Source organism: Peromyscus leucopus, chromosome 6 (assembly GCF_004664715.2).
Source record: "Peromyscus leucopus breed LL Stock chromosome 6, UCI_PerLeu_2.1, whole genome shotgun sequence".
NCBI classification, from domain to species: Eukaryota; Metazoa; Chordata; class Mammalia; order Rodentia; family Cricetidae; genus Peromyscus; species Peromyscus leucopus.
Genome location: NC_051068.1, coordinates 77,859,740 through 77,876,518, shown reverse-complemented (window position 1 = coordinate 77,876,518; position 16,779 = coordinate 77,859,740). Strand labels below are relative to the sequence as shown.

Sequence of the window (16,779 nt, the reverse complement as noted above, 5' to 3'; positions counted from 1 at the left end):
AGTGGTTGAGTGTGCACTGCTCTTGCAGAGGACCTGAGACTGGTTCCCAGCACCACACTGGGCAACTCACAACCACTTTTAACTCCAGCTCCATGGCATCTGATGCCCCTCTTCAAGGCTCTGTAGGCATTGCATGAACATGCACAAACCTTCCTTCAAACAGACACGTGCATATACACAATTAGATTTACAATTGGATTTCTGAATCTAAAAATGAATGAATGAATGAATGAATGAAATTAAACCTTGACTCTTTGAAACCTTCCCTGGCCACTTTCAGGTGATTATGGACAGGCCAGGAGTCAGGCCTTCTGTGTGAACTCAGCCATTCTCTTAGGCTAGCTTCCTGCATCTCCCAGACTAGCGAGAGGACCGTGCCTAAGATGAGGGACCGTGCTATGTGCTGTTCCTAAGCAGCGGCAGCCTTCCTCCTTCACATAGTGGGGTTGCTCTGCCCTTGCCTCCTTGACATTGAGAATCGCTACGTGTCTTGCTTTGGCTAATGAAATATGAGTGGAAGTGATGCATGCCACTTTTGCCTGGAAGCATTAAGGCATACTGCCCGCTTTGCCATAGTCTCCTCATCCTGACGTCTAACGTGGGAGCATGCTTTGACATAGGGGTCTGTTGGCTTGGCTCCCTTGGTGACAAGGCCCAGTAGAAGCCACAGGCAAGCTGTGAAGCACATATAACACCAAATAAGGAATAAACCACAAATGTCCTAAGCCACAAATTCCCAGGATCGTTTGTTACTTCAGCATGCATGACCTGGTTCATACTGATTGGCACAGCCTGGTTTGATCACTAATTCCAAGCTTCTAAAACAAATCAATAATTACTAGACCCTACTGACTAGTTCAGTATGGACTTACCTTCATTCTAAAAGACTACATAACATGATTTCACAGATAACAAACTTAAGGCTTAGCAAATGGAGAGAAACACCCACACCACACAACCCAAATCAAAAGATGAAAATTCTCTTCCTTCCTTACCCCATCTAGGCAGAGTTCAAGGGCTTCCCCAGAATGAACTGGGCCACTAGGAAGTCCCCATAGTTTCCTATGTCTCTTTAGAGGGACAGAGATCTGGGGACATGTCTCCCACCCAACTCAGAACTGCCGATGCCCAGGCAGCCAAGGGAACAGGGCTGTACTCACACTAGTGGCGTACTGGATGTCCTTCCAAATGGAGGTCTCCCGGGACAGGTCAGAGGCCTCAAAGAGATTGTCCAGGATGACCTCCCCGATCATGTCATGGCGGGAGAAGCGGTCAAAGTCAAAGACACTGAGATGCAGCTTGCGGTCAGCCAGCTCCTCATAGGGCACGGGGAAGTGGAAGTTCTCATCAAAGGTGGGGTTCAGGGTCTTGCGGTGCACCCGGGTCTGCATCTTGCACTTGCGGTCGGGCAGGAGGTAGATCTTGACATAAGGGTCAGAGCTTCCACAAAAGTCCTTGGCGGGGAGGTCGAAGGCCTTCAGGATGCGCACAATCAGGGTCTCGCTCTCGTAGTCGTAGCGGAGGCTGAAGTTGATCTTCCCACAGCTCTTGGCGGCCTCAGACTTGGCATCATCCCCATCCACTGACTTCTGCTTGTAGAGCTCAGGCTTGATGCGGCCAATGCTGGTGGGCTGCTCGGCCGCTGGCGGGAGCTCGTTACCGTAGTCTACACTGGAGACGTGCATCTGCCGTGGCAGGTGGCGCTTGAAGGACGTGTGTCTGGTAGAGGACAGGAGGCACACACACACACACACAAAATGTGTGTCAGGACTTGGGAAGGAGTGGGATCAAGACAGACCCACCCCTGGTGCCTCATCCTCCCCCTGGTGGGGCCCTCTTCCTTCCCTCTCATTGACCCCACTTTTCCTATTCATACACTTTGTGCACCGAGTGGTTGGAAGCATTGTGTGTCTTAATATATGTAAAGTAGTTGGAATGGTGCCCTGCTGTACAGCAAGCTCAATAAATGTTAGCCATTGTTTTAATCATTGTTCTTGCTCTTCTGACATCTGCTTTCTAGGTTTCTTTCCTGGTAGGCATGACTGCTTTCTCTATCAGAGCATGAACCTCTGTAAGAGGAGGACTATCCTTCCTACTGTCTACATCTTCATCATCATCACCATCATCATCATCATCACCACCACCATCACCACTGCTGCCACCATCATGACTACTTATTAGGAATTAGCATCCAGCAGACAGTCAAGTAGTTAAAGGAACAGGCTTTGGAGATAGGCCACACAGGTTAATTTGGGTCCTGCTTCTTTGGACAGGTTAGTAACTTCTCTGCACTATAAAAATAAAGGTAATAAAAGTAACAACTGTATAGAATTGTGTGAGGGTAAAATGATGCATACAAAGTGCTTGGAACGGGGCCAAGTGTTCGATTAGCAACATGCGTTAGCTCTCAGCGATATCACATGGATTCTTTCATTGGTTCCTCACAACAACCTTAGCAGAGTCATTGGCCCTAGTTTATGGTTTAGAAAAATGAGGCTTAAAATGAGCTCTTTGCCCAAGGCCATATGACAGACTCGGCCTGTGAGACGTTGCATCTTCATGCCTGTCTTCTGAAGACCATATCTCTTTCCCCTAGATCGGTGTCTCTGAGCCTGGAGGAACATTGCAGAGATCCAGGAATTTACAAGATTCTCAAATTTTGAGTAAACACAGCGCCTATCCACACCTTTTTTTTAGAGATGTTTCTCGAGTTAGTTAGTGTAAGCAGGCAGCCATCATGTTGTTGCTGGTAGGCTTTTGAATTAGATGATGCCAGGTTATGCAACTGCTGCCATGTAGGGAACTCAAAGAGGTTTTAAAGAAATCCTGGGTTTTAGAAAGCCTGGACTCTCTTGCTTTACCTCCAACACATGACAGACTGTAGCTCCAAACTTCATTGACCCAGCTCTTAATGCACCATGAACTTTTATGCCTCTGGGCCTTTGCATGGACTCTTCCCCCTGTCTGAAGTTTTTCCTTGCCTCAAAATTCTCACCCTAGCTTCTAGTCTGGTCTTCTGTGTTCTCACATTCACAGCCATGTGCTTACCACATGCACAGCATCTCACGGTGAAGGTTCCCCTTCTGTCACACCTAACCTGACACCACCCCCCCTCTTGATTGCCACCGTGGATCCCACCATCTGATCTGGTCCTCCAAAGACACATGCTATTACTTCTGGACCCTGGTTCTCGGAGGCTGGAATCTCTCTGATGCACTCTATCAGAAAGCATGGGCGCGTGGGGGTTAGGAGGGGAGAGGTGCACCCTTCACCTGGTGGAAGATGCTGGTTCTGTGGTCTGTCGCTGCAGCCTCGTGTGACGCATGATGTGCTCTTTGACTGACATCTGCACCTCGGCTGGGATATCTGGGGAAGTGTGGCTGATCTTCACAGCCGCCTCCAGGAAGCCCAGAGCACTGGGGTCCTTCAGCTTATCCGCCATGTTGCGTCTGGAGCTGGGACTTGGGAGGGTCTCGGAAGCAGGGTTAGCAGAAGAGAGGCTGGAGGTCTCCTTGTTCCTCCTGGGCATCCAGCACAGCTTCCAAAAGAGAAAGAGAAAAACTGCCACCAGGGCCACGCCACACACAATAACTACCACGGCGAGGAGGCTGACAGAGGTGCCTGCCCTCGGCGCGAGGCAGGCGGGGAAGGACAGAGACAGACAGAGGTGGGGGTAAGCAGGTGAGGCGTTGGAAGAAGGCGCACATGGAAGGGACAAAGACGGAAGAAGAGAGAAGAACGGTCATGAGCCAAGCTGCCAAGTCTCGGGAAGAGGAGTTGGTTTGGGGGTTGACCGTTGATGGCCCATTTTGTCAACTATCTGCAGCCTGGTGTTCACCACAGTCTGACTGCTTCGGCATCACCCTGCCCCCACCTTTTACCAGCTTGGGGAGTACTGGCTGCGTGCCCTACTGTTCCTGGCTTGTGCCCAGGGAAGGGGACAGTGATTTAAATGGGAATCTAAGCAAATGTGCAAATTCCTGAAGCGTTCGTATTTGTACGCTGTTTGAATTTCTATTAGAGCAGTTACTGCGGCCAGACTTCCAAGTGTCTTGTTTTTCTTTTTCGCTCTTTTTATTTGGGTACTGGGGATGAAACCCAGAGCCTTGCCTTTGTTATGCAAGTCATCTTTCACTGGACTTTATCTCCAGACCCCGACGGTGATTTCTGCACCCAACCCATACACAGTCTGTGAGGTAGGGGCAGATGCTGGCTAACTCATGCTCCCTTCTTTGTCCAGGTTCTAGTCTTGTTTGATCCGGAAACAAAGCAGGAATTCAATAAACACCCAGCTCTCTCCCAGGGAGAGGTGTCCAGCCCCATTTCCCTAAGGGCAGGTGTGTTAGTCTCTGTTTCCCTAGAGTTTTCTTCATGTTGTAGGCTAACCAGGTACTTGTAGTAAGTCGGAACCTGATTACTAGGGTCTATATAGGTCAAAGCTAATTACAAAATACAAATGACTCCCGTCACTGTCTTCTTCCATTCTGTGGTTCTTTGGAAGTTTTATTGTAAACCGAGTATTTGTGATCGGTGTGGCTGGGTTGGAAGCAGGCACTGAAAGCCTTAACCTGCTCTGGTCCAGACCCAGGGGTGCCCAGCATCTCAAGACAGCTGTGCAGAATGCCTCCTCATGTGCGGAGTTGGTATGCAGGCTCCTACCCCACTTCCTCTCCCCAGATGTAAAGATGAATCCAAAAGCCCAAGGCTCTGAGCCAGAGGTATGCCTGGAAGGGCTGTCACATGATCACTTGTGGATGAGCCAGCCTAGGAGTTTGGTTTGGCTAATATTGTGTGAGAAGCTATGAAATTCCATAACTGTCACTACCCCAGATGTTTGACATTTTTCTGGAAGATGGCCAATGACTTGCTAACTGGCCGTGGGCAGATTGGTGACTTCCTCTACGTGGATGAGTCCCATCAGCTCAACCTTCTGCTGTCTTTCACTTGGCTGGTTCCTGCAGACCTGGAGGTTGGAGCCTCTAGACTGGCTGCTAACTTATTAATCTTACCATGTGCAATTAGTCAACAAGTACCAAGGCAAGGCTGTCTATTTCAAGATGGCAGCAGTGGCCCAGAGGAGTGGCTTACAAGAGGCCACAGGTTAGTCAGACATAGGACACCTGGGCCAGGGCCCAGTGTCCACTATCCTATTCTTTCCATTTCTATGATGTTTGTCCCAGATTAAACTCTAGACTCCTACTGGTTCCTGGTATAGTGTGTTTTCATTCATGAGCAGGCATACATGAATGAGTTATAAGTCTTTCCTATTTAAGTTTAGCTATGCCAGATTGCCAGATTCTGAGCTAGGCTTGGCAAAATGCCTAGGTCCCTCCAGGTACTTTTACTGTATCCAGTCCTAAAAGAAAGCTACCCTACATCCTGAGGAAGTAAGAACTTTAGCCATGCTCTCGAGGAGCCAGTGACCTTCCAGCTCCCTGTCTAGTCCCTGCCCCAGCAGCCAGGTGCCTCCATGAAAAGAGGTGAAGAGAAGATTGTCTGCAAGGCTCTTCCCACCACCTCTGCCCTACTCAGCCCAGCACAGGGACTCCAGAGCCCTTCTCTGGCTTGGAACTGGCACTAGCCGGTCCTCTAGAACAGCCGTTCTCAACCAGTGAATCATGACCCCTTTCGGGTCAAATGACCCTTTCTTAGGGTCGCCTAAGACTATCAGAAAACACAGATATTTACACTACGATTCATAACAGTAGCAAAATTGCAGTTATGAAGTAGCAATAAAAATAACTGTATGGTTGGGGGTCACCACAACGTGAGGAACTGTATTAAAGGGTCATAGCATGAGGAAGGCTGAGAACTATTGCTCTAGAGGTTACCAGGTCTCCAATGAGGCATGCATGTATCCCAAGAGAGAAAATTTCCAAGATATTGTAATATTTATTATGGCATATAGGTAGTCAAAAAGTCATATATGGGTTGATAGTAGTAAGTATTTTATTATTGGATTTAGTCAATTTATTCAACATCATTATGTCCAATATTAAAATGGTTTTCATATATCCAATCATGTGGTCCTCTCTAATGAAACAGGTGAAATTATTGATCTCCCTTTGCATCCAGTAACATCCAGAGAATTAACAGATTGCCCAGGTCACACAGTCAGTGAGGTGAGTCTAGTCTCCAGTCTTGTCCATAGGGCTCAGCAACAGCACTTTGGTAGATATAACTTGGAGACAGATACACACACGTTGGAAGCACTTACTCAAATTTTTTTCCTGTTGTACGTTTATGATCTAAATGGCTTGGAGACTGTCTTTCCAAGCCCTTGCCCTTCTGGGTGCATCTGGAAAGCTACTGTAGATATGTATAGCCTTATTCTAAGTGTCTGGACATCTCTGGACCCTTCCCATGTGCACTCTTTGTTACGGTTATTCTGGGCCCATTTTCTGCAGTGAGCCACTTGAAAACAAAAGGTATTTCTAGGGAAGTGCTTTCCTTTGATCATACATTTTACTTGCCCTGGTAATAATTAGAATTTTAATGAGAAGGGAGGAGGTGAGGGGGGGAATCCAGAGAGCACAGAGTGCATTTAAATGTTCAGCTTGACAAAAAAAAAAAAAAAAAAAAAAAAAAAACAAAACCCTGAATTCATAAATGAAAGGAGGTGGGGGAGGGACCAGGGGATTCTTCCCCTCCCCTTTGTGTAGTTGCTATTGCAGTTGCTTCTCCATGTGACCTCCAGCTGCTGCTCCCTTGGCTCTATGCTTAGAGAAGACAGAGGATGATTGGGAATCAGTCCCTAGCACTCAAAACTGGTTATGAAAGAACAGGAGAGCCACCCCATGCCTGGAGAATCTTCTCCCAGGACTAGAAGAGCCTGGGCATTGACATCTCACAGGCAGACAATGCAAGGAGAACTAGGTTCTGGACACAGAAAAAGTTCATCCATACGGGAGGCATAAGGTAGTAAGTAAGAAAGCAAGAGCAGGCCGGGCAGTGGTGGTGCTCGCCTTTAATCCCAGCACTCGGGAGGCAGAGGCAGGCGGATCTCTGTGAGTTCAAGGCCAGCCTGGTCTGCAGAGTGAGTTCTAGAACAGCCAGAACTACACAGGAAAACCCTGTCTTAAAAAACAAAAACACAAACAAACAAACAAACAAACAAACAAATCATCCCCCCCTCTCCCCCCACCCCCCACGTGCAAAAAAAGAAAGAAAGAAAGATGTTGTGGGATATTTGTACACTCCTGTGATTGGGGTAATAAAAAGATGAATGGCCAATAGCTAGGCAGGAGGTATAGGTTGGATTTCCTGGCAGGGAAAGGAAATAGGAGGAAGAATCTAGCTCCATGAGAGAGACTTGAGGAGACACAGAGGAACCAGGATGAGTGGTACGTGACAGAACGAAGATTAATAGAAATGGGTTGGTTTAAGTTATAAGAGTTAGTTAAAAACAAGCCTGAGCAAAGGCTAAACTTTCATAATTAATAATGTCTCTGTGTTGTTATTTGTGAACTAGCAGCCCAAAGGAAAAAAATCTGACAAGGTGGGGGGAAGAAGGAAGGAGGAGGAGGAGGAGAGGAGGAGGAGGAGGAGGAGGAGGAGGAGGAGGAGGAGGAGGAGGAGGAGAAGAAGAAGAAGAAGAAGAAGAAGAAGAAGAAGAAGAAGAAGAAGAAGAAGAAGAAGAAGAAGAAAACAAGAGGAGGTGGTAATTGCAGAGGACTTAAAATAACTTGGGTGGTCTTGAACTCAGCCAGCCTTCATCCCCAGTGTGTGAGTCAGCTCTCTGTCATTCTAACAAATGCCTGAGATAACAACTTCTGAAGAGCAAAGGTTCGTTTTGGCTCACTGTTCTGGAGGTATGATCTGTAGTCTATGATCTGTCAGTCCCATCGTTTGGCCCACGGTGGCCCATCATAGTGACGGGTGTGGTGAAACACAACCTCTTCCACCATAACCAAGAAGCAAGAGAGAGGAAGAGAAGAGGGAAGGGACTGGGGGCCTGCTACAACAGCAGGCCTCACTGCTGGAAGGTTCCACCCCTCCCGACTTCGGGAACCAAGCTTGCAACACGTGGGCTTTTGGGCAGACGCTACCAATCCAAGTTATGGCACCTGCTTTCAGACCATCTAGCCACCTCTGGGAGAGAAAAAAATGGGTAGATCTATTTATGCTTTGGAGACATAATCCCAAGGACATTGTCTGGAACAAAGGCATGTGGCTTTAATCCTAGCTGGGGACCTGGACTTCACAAGGCACACAGAAATGTGGCAGATATCTCGAGAGGTGGGGGGAGGGGGAGCAACCAGTGTAGATGACTGAAAAGTGCATGCCATCCACGTGGCTTTCTAATGGTTCTTCCTACCTCACTGGATCATTATGAAAATCAAATAAGCACAGCCCTAATAAGCAGAGAGTGTTCCCCAAACACAAGCTGCTGTTATCCCCCAAGACTTGGTTTTCTTTTTTGGTTAAGTATAATTGTTTGCTATGTACAGCTAGGCCTCTAGAGCAGAGAACAGAGACCCTAGGTCAGAGGGCAAAGTGGCCTCAGTTCCCTTCTCCTTCCTGGGAATTGAAGATTCCCTTGAAGGTCACTAGGGTAGGGCCTGCTTGGTCACCTTAAGTGAGACTATCTGGTAGGGTGATGGCTCATTGGCCTCCTTCCTCATCCAGAGATGCTAAGTTATTCATTAGCATCCTAGGGCCTGCTTGTCTTCCCTGTGACACTTCATTCTCTAAGGACGGACCAGGTGCCCCCTCCTCTTCCCTCCATCCATAGTGTTAGGATTCATCAGCAACTCTTATCGCTTGCTATTGTTGCCATTCATTCTAATGTGTTCCCATGTCAGGGAAATCCATTTTGTAACCATCACGGGCATTCTTGCTAACAGATTGTAATTGAAAAGACAAACTGGAGAGAGAAATAGCAAAGAAAGGACAGGTTCCCAGCTCACTCCAGTACCAGAGAAGCCTGGCCCAGGGCCTGGAGTTGTTGCTGGCCCCTCAGAAATACAGATGCCCAGCTGTGCTTTTCTTCACATCTTTATGGAGACATAGGTAAACCACAGCTCAGAGAAGAAGAGATACAGAGGTCCAATAACATGGAAGGAACAGCATTTAGTCCAGGGAGGGAAGAGACTCCAGGCAGAACCATTCATATTAATATTAATGATCGTATTTGCTGTTCATTTCTATGCAGCAAGCATTGTGCCTTTCATATCATCTCATTTAATCTTTACAGCCTCCTGAAGAATTCATATTCACTTCTCACAGATAAACCAAGTATAGAGATGATAACCAAGTCACTTGCTCAAGGGATGCAGTGGGTGAGGCAGAAGAGCAGGGATTTGGATGTAGGGCTTTCTGCACCCGGGTGCAGGCTCTTGAACCAGGCGTCTCCGGGGACTGGAGGTGGGGCATTAGCACTGCAGACTCAAAGCGGCACAGCAGAGTCAGGGAAGCATCTCTTACCTGGAATCTGGAGGAGGCGAGAGTGTTCTCTGCTTTTTGGTCTGATCTGTTAAACCTGGCCAGATCCCTGCAGCCTTGGGTTGGAACTAGCCTCCACTCTGATTTTTCTTCTTCTCTGAGAAGTGCGTGTCCTCAAGTTACCCATGAACTACCAAATAGCTCGTGGCTCCTGAAAAGTCCCATCCAGTGATATCCCTGAGGAATACCCATGAGTGTGTGTGTGTGTGTGTGTGTGTGTGTGTGTGTTTTTTTTTTTTTTTTTTGTGTGTGTGTGTGTGTGTGTTGTGTGTGTGTTGTGTTGTGTGTGTGTGTGTGTGTTGTGTGTGTGTGGTGTGTGTATGTGGTATGTGCTGTGTGAGTGTGATGTGCTGTGGTGTGTGAGTGTGATGTGCTGTGGTGTGTGTGTGTGTGTGTGTGTGTGTGTGTGTGTGTGTGTGTGTGTGCTCTGTGTGTGTGTGGTGTGTGTATGTGGTATGTGTTGTGTGAGTGTGATGTGCTGTGGTGTGTGTGTGTGTGTGTTGTGTGTGTGTGTGTGTGTGTGTGTGTGTGTGTGTGTGTGTATTGGGAAAACAATAGCTGGTCCTTACTGAGGCTAACAGACACGGTCCATTAATAATAAGCCCTGCTGTGGCTTGTAAATTTATTAGGAGAAGTGGGTGTAATTAAATTCAGAGTCAGGGGGAGGGGGAGCAGAGGGCCATTGCTTCCTTTTCTTCTTTAGAGAGCCAGGCGAGCTACCGATGGGGATAATTAGCAGAGTCCAAACAGAGAAGGAATTAATGCTCCTGAAAAAACTGTGATGAGGAGAGACAATGCCGGGCTAATTATGGCCGCACCAAGCTTTATGACTGGGTGCCTGCTTTCACCATCGTTTGAGGATTCAGAGACAAATTGGAGGCTAATGTAGAACGTTATGGTGAAAAGAGCTTCGGCACTAATTCGGCTTATCATCATCATCATCATCATCATCATCATCATTATTATTGCAGATGGTCACTGTACATTATTATTATTATTATTATTATTATTATTATTATTGCAGATGGTCACTGTACCTTTTTTCCCATGGTACCCCTGAATGGGGAATTAAAAGTTGGTGTGGTGGAGGGGAGGAACAGCCAGCCACTCTCTCCCTTCTGTTCTCCGCCCCAGTTTATAGCTGCACTAGTGAGAGGCGAGAGCTGTGCGGGATGTCATGGGGAAGGAGTTCCGTGCCCCAGAGAGAGAGAGAGTTGAGGGATAAGGTGTCATTTAAACCTGCAGTGTCTGGACTGGCTGCCCAGCTGCCGCAGCTCGGACCATACTTCCTAAGAGGCTCAGTGTTAGAGGTTCCTCCTCCTAAGTCCTAGCTGTGGGGGTGAGGCTGAGCTCAATCGGGTCTTCCTACCATGCTCAACCCAACTCAAGACAACCCTAAAGAAGCATGGCCCGAACCCCAACCCCAAAGTCAGTCCTCATCATTTACAGTCCCGCCCCCCAGCTCAGGGGGCCAAGAAGACAAAGAAATGTTTGATCAGTAAGAAGAGAAAACACAGCTTTTGCACAGAGCTTGAGGGAATGGAGCACACTAGAACGACCAGCTCCACTCGGCCCCGTCACAGCCAGAGGGAGAACAGAACTCCTGGAGCCATCTAGAATGCAAGGGCGCCACAACTGTTAGAAGTTAGACTTTAAGACACTCAGAGTGCATTCTAGGTGTGGTGGTGCTGTATCAGGAGACTGAAACGGGAGGATTGTCACAAGTTCGAGGCCAGCCTGGGCTACATAGCTGGATCCTGTCTCAAAACATCAAGAGAGGAAAAATAAGTTAAGGAATGAAACATACTAGTATTGGAAAATCATCCCGCCAGTTGTTTAGGGTGGTGCGTGACTTCCACAAATGTAAAATATATTCCTTCCTTTCGTCTAGAAGGAGCCAGGGAGTGTCTGATTCTTTAGATGAAGAAATGGGACTCTGTTTTAGAGAAATGTGCATTTCATTTGCCAGCACATACAGGAGCGGGGGGGGGGGGGGGGGGGGCGCGGACATTCTCTAGGCTGCAAAAGCCAACTTCAAAACCAGGTGGTTGGATCACAGAACATCTCTAGAGTCATTAGTAAAGCTAACAAACATTACATCCATCTACGGCCATAGGTAGGCTGCAAACAACCGCTCCTGGCTGCCAGCCTGCAGCACCAGGCAGCTTGGGTCAGATTTCAGGTTCCTAAATATTCCAGAGCAGTCAGATTTCTGTTGCACACTTTGCCCTTTGCAACTTGGATGATATGTAAAGTTCATTCACCTCAACAGGGAAAATGAAGGAAAGCCTGTTGGTGACTATTTGAGTGCATTGGGGGCATATAAGGAGTAAATTAGGAAAGAAAGCAGACCTTTTATCCTCAGGGTTTTTAGAGGAAGTGGGAAAGTGAAAAGTTTCAGTATAGATCTTTCCAAGTCAGGGTCTAACTCATGGAGATTTCTGATGCAATTCCTTACCCAGACCCTGGCCTATGGGAAGGTCTGTGCAAATGGTAGTGGACTCAACTGTTGAAGCTCAGGGTATTACTGGGAATCCTGGGAGCTAGAGACTTTGGAGCTGGCAGAAGGCAAGAAAAAAAGATAGGATGGAAAGGGGAGCTGAGCATACGCTGCTCACTTGCATTTTTTCCCCTGAAACTGCAGATGAAAAGATCCAGCGTTGCTTTGGTTGGAGGATCGGATCCTAGATGGAGTCTCTGGGGTGCAAGGAGCAGGCTGGGAGGTGGAAGGTCTGAACGCTGGCCTGAACACTACATCTCCATCAACCCAGTGCTCACCTAAACCCCCAAGGTCCTGGAGCCAGCCGAGCCAGTGATGCGATCTGGGCCCCCTGACTACCTGCATCTCTTGTCCTATCTTGGTCCAGGATATGGGGGCTTGTGACAGACACAGTAACCAAGTTAAGGCTCCCCAGAGCCAGGGCAGCTTGTACAACTCAAATTCACCTTAGGGCAGGGTACTGATGGAGCTGGTACCCTGCCTCTCGCCCAGGCTTCATTCACCTCAACTTGGCCATTCAGATTAAAGAAATCTTTTGGGAGTCAGAATACCAGTGTCTCCCCCAACACGTCCACACAACAGTCTACCTGCCCCCAGCATTTTTGCGGTGGACAGGCAGTAACGCAGATCTCTGTGGATGTGTTCTGGCCCTCCATACTCTCAGGTATCAAGCCCAGAGGGAAGACCCCACTGCAGATGGAGCCTTTGAGGGAAAGATGGAAGGGAGCTAATGGAAGGGGGGTGGAGGGGGAATGACTGATGAGAAAATTTCTGTCTTGGGAGTATATGGGGTTGGCGAGTGCAGAAGGAGAGGACACCAGAGAAACGGTGTCTAATGACACTCGAATCTGTCCTGAGAAGACCGAAGAGGGAGAGCAACTTAAATCACTGTTCTACTCGCCAAAGTACTTTAAGCCTGGTCTTGGTCTCTTCTGCCGCCATGGTCATCAATTCATTGATAAAATAGTGCCAGAGAAGGCCAGAGAGATAGAGCAGCGCTCCTAATGACTCATACAGATGTGAGGTGGGTTTCACTCACACAAGGCTGGATACAGCCTCCTGGAGGATACACGCAGCCTTCCTGGCCTCTCTACTCCCTCCCTCAAAGGCTCTATTCCTAACCCAGAATCTACCTCTGTCTTTGACCTTTAGCCTCAAAAGGAAACAGGGTTCTGGAGCCTGAGGTCACTGGGGAGCTTACCCGACCTGCACCTGCTCCCAGAACCTATCCTCTGGTCCCTGGCCACTTGTCCCTGGGGAGACCAGTGGGGACCATGTTCTTGCCTCTAGCATTCCCCTCCTCTCTTTCCCGCACCAGCCATATGGAACCATGAAGCGACTCCCACTTAAGCCTAGGCCCAGAGCCACTAGGGTCCGAGTCCGGGTCTCGGTTAGGGACAAGGTTCAGTGAGTCTGCGGAGCCCCGAGGAACTCCAGCGCCTCGGTCTCTGCAGGATCTCCCCACCCCCACGCCGCATTCACTCCGGGCCTCGCGCTGCCCCGGGCCCTTCCATCCGAGGGGACACGACCCATACTCGCTCTGTCCTGGACCCTCCTCATTGTGGGACAAAGGATCCCGCTGCAGCGGGCGAGCTGGGCGGCAAAGACCGATGCAGCAGGTACATACCCGGGCAGGTCGGCTGCCACGCCGCGGACACTCCCGCGGCTCCCGCCGCCAGGGCGCGACACGCCACCCCTGTTGTCGCGACTCCCGCGAGACGTCGCGGCTGCACGCGGGACCCTCCCCGCGGGGCTCGGGCTCGGGCTCTGGACTCACCGGCTCCGGGAAGCTCGACTTGGCTCGGGCGGCCGCCGGGGCTACGTCCGGCGCAGGGTCCGCACCGCCCGGGGCAGGAGGTTCCCGCCTGGCAAAGTCGGCGAGAGGCACCGGCTCAGTTGCGCACCCGCCCGGAGTCCGAGTGAGTCAGAGAGAGACCGAGGGAGCGAGTTATAGGGGTGCCGTGGGGGGGGGGTACGCCACGACACCCTCCCCGCCCCCACCCCACCCTGCCCCCGGCGAGACGCAGACAGCCACTCGCTGCTGAGAGACCTGGACACAAAGACCGCGTGCCAGCTGCAGACGCAAGTTTTTCCCAAGCCCAGGGGCTCGACCCGCCTTCACCCAGTCACTGAGGGGCCTCGGACCCTGGATACCCCGGGGAACTCAGGCTTTCCTCCACAGCCAGGATGTCTCCCTCTCCACGGCCCTGGCCGATCGCCCCTGGGGTGAGCCTAGAGACACCAGGGAAACTGAGGCCCCAGGAGTGCCGCATCTCGGAGCTCTCCCATTAGTGACCCGAGGGGAGAAGGGGTTCTCCTCCCGGATCCCCTTCGAATTTCTTCCTGCGGGCGGTGAGCCAGGGGATTGGCCCAGGCTGGGACCCTAAGCTAGACTTCTGAGGTTGCTGGGGCTCTTGGACCGGTGCCTTGGGGAAGGGAGGCCACCGCGGTGAAAATCCAGGAATGGAGGGGGCTCTGGGTCTCCCGGTACCTGAGTCGGCCGCGCTCGGACTCTGCTCCGGGGGCTGCAGCTCGAAGCTCCGACAAGTCTCTACGTCCAGCCCGAGAGGGGGCGGCCGGGCCCGGCACAGAGAGGCCAGGACCGCGAGCGCCGCCTGGCACCGAGGCCCTCCGGCCCCCCAAACCCCGCTCATGCCCCGTACACTCAGGCCTGCGGAGCAGTGGCTCGAACCCCAGCCACGACCGGACTGGGGCGGGGCAAGGCTGCCCCAAGAAGACCCTCCCCGCAGCGGCCCCCTGCGGCTCGACTGTGCTTTTAATCACTTCCCCGCAGGGTCCCCGCCCCTCACGTGGCATCCCGCGGCAGCTGGCAAGTCTGGCGCCTCTCGGCCGCCCCCTCCACACGCAGGGACCTGCCTTGAGTCCGGGAAGGTTCCAACCCTGTGGTCCCACATCGTTCAGGATTCAAGGCCACTGCGGACGTGACCTTGGGCCTTTCTGGGACTCAGTTTTCCTTTTTCGTAAAAGAGGTGTAATGATTACTGGTGCTTTGTGAGCTCCCTGAGAATATAGGTAGTACTTGTGAAAACGTTGGGGAAACTGCCACATGCCGCACAAGTGGGCATCGCAATAACACAACATAAAAAGGGATGGCCTGACTGTACGGCGGGAGGACCCTGCCATGGCTGTTGACAGGAGAAGTTAGCCAGACTTGCCGGGTCTCAGCTTCGGAGATAGAAGACCCCAAGACTGCGGAGTGAGGGGAACTGTAAAGAAGACTTTCAGAGCCCCGCAAGCTTGTGGTCCAAGGCACCCGCACGTTGCTATGGCGACGGAGGCAGCGGCCGTCTCTCTCCATGGCAACGGGAGGAGAAAGTTTCTGGCGAATAGGAATGGGGAGCATTTCAGGAAGGGGTTCGGTTCCCACCAGTCCCACCTTCCACGCATCAGACCAACCCTACCAGAAATAATATATTTTTCTATGAAGCATACATAACAAGAAGCCAGAAAGACCGAAAACTAAATAGGAGTCTCACTTCACGGGAAATCTAGCAGCCATTGCTAACTGCCAGCGGACAGAGCCCTGTAATGTCCTATCACGGTAGATTCCTGCCCTCACCTATCATCAACGTGTCGCCTTCCTAAGGTGGGATCTGGGAGAGAAACTTTAGCCGGAGCCCCTGCACCTGCCAACTACAGGGCTGGTGTGTGCAAGGGAGAGTGGTCGGGGAGGAGGGTCTTTCCTCCGAATTAGCCAGCTAATTGGAAGTGGCTTGGGCTGTGACTCAGGCTCCGGAGGGAGGAGATTCGGAGCGCCAGCTCCAGGCGATCCCTATCGTGCACCATCTGCACCAGCCTCATCAGCCGGCCCTACAGTTGCAAACCCCAGACACTGAGGGCGGGATAGAGCAAGGGAAATGCTGAGGCCCTGTCCGTGGTGCTGAAGGCTCGGTTGGTACAACCAGCCTGTGCGCACCGTGTTAGGGAATAGTGGGGAGGGGCGATTAATTATAGCCGGTTCGCAGCTTCCACCCGGGTCCCTGGAATCTGCCTTTGAGAGATGTAGGATTTCGGGCGGGAGGGACTGAGGAGGCTTGATCCATGGGCCCTGTGCAGTCTGGACCACCTTCAGCCGGTGGTGCTGGATTGCTGTCTCCACAACAGGTAAGCTTCCGCTTCTCCACTTCCTTCAACTCACCTGAGGAACCCAAGACTCGCCGTCATCCTCCCCTTCACCGCCAGTGCGAACCCCAGCCCCCAGGAGAGATCGGAGTTCCGAGGCTCCAGGCTACATGCTCATTAGCAGCTTCCCAAGCGGGGGTTTTGTGTTTATGTAAAACACAAATGGAGAGCTGCTCTCTGCCAGTGTTTACGGCAACTCTCACTCCGCGGTGATTTCTCCCTCCCCCTCTCGAGTTCCTAGGGACATTTCGCAGAACAAAGCGCCTTGTTTTGCCTTTGCAGAGAATGAAAAAACACAGGACCAACTTTCCAAGGGCCCAGGTCTGTGATGCAGTGAAATCAATATTTTGCTTACACTGAGTGGGGGAATTTGCCTCTAAACTAAAGGCAAAGGAGCCTATTTGGAGCAGAGCAGGTGGCAGGAGCTGAGAATTAACAGATAATTTCTCATTGTTCCCGGATCCAGCCTCCACACTCGGCAGGCAGCTCTGCGTCTCTGGCATTTCTCAACCTAACAGAGCGAAAGAGGTTCTGCCCTGACAGGGCTGCAGGAAGAGGCCGGAGCTCCAGGCTTCTGGTGCCAGAGTAACTGCAGGAAAGAGACAGAGACACTGAGATAGAGGAGACAGGCACAGGAGATGCAGAGAAACCTAGTCAGACACCTACAAAGGCACACATTCAGAAAGTAACAC

General features: G+C 50.7%; 1 protein-coding gene across 6 annotated transcripts in view; it reads right to left on the bottom strand.

The window, feature by feature from the left end:
- The window catches only part of Syt6 (synaptotagmin 6), a 59,990-nt gene extending 45,186 nt beyond the window's left edge, over positions 1-14,804 (bottom strand). For 2 of the 6 annotated variants that reach the window (XR_003735378.2, XM_028877329.2), the window contains exons 1-3: positions 14,436-14,689; positions 3,273-3,621; positions 1,161-1,719 (exon numbers count right to left, since the gene is read on the bottom strand). Coding sequence is in view for 4 of the 6 variants with exons in the window: in XM_028877329.2 (XP_028733162.1) it covers positions 1,161-1,719; positions 3,273-3,621; positions 14,436-14,598 (1,071 nt within the window). In the remaining 2 variants the exon portion in view is untranslated. Of the gene's footprint in view, positions 1-1,160; positions 1,720-3,272; positions 3,622-13,721 lie in introns of all 6 variants that reach the window. The other 4 variants (XR_003735380.2, XM_028877328.2, XM_028877332.2 and 1 more) reach the window with 4 other exon arrangements.
- Positions 14,805-16,779: the final 1,975 nt, after the last annotated feature.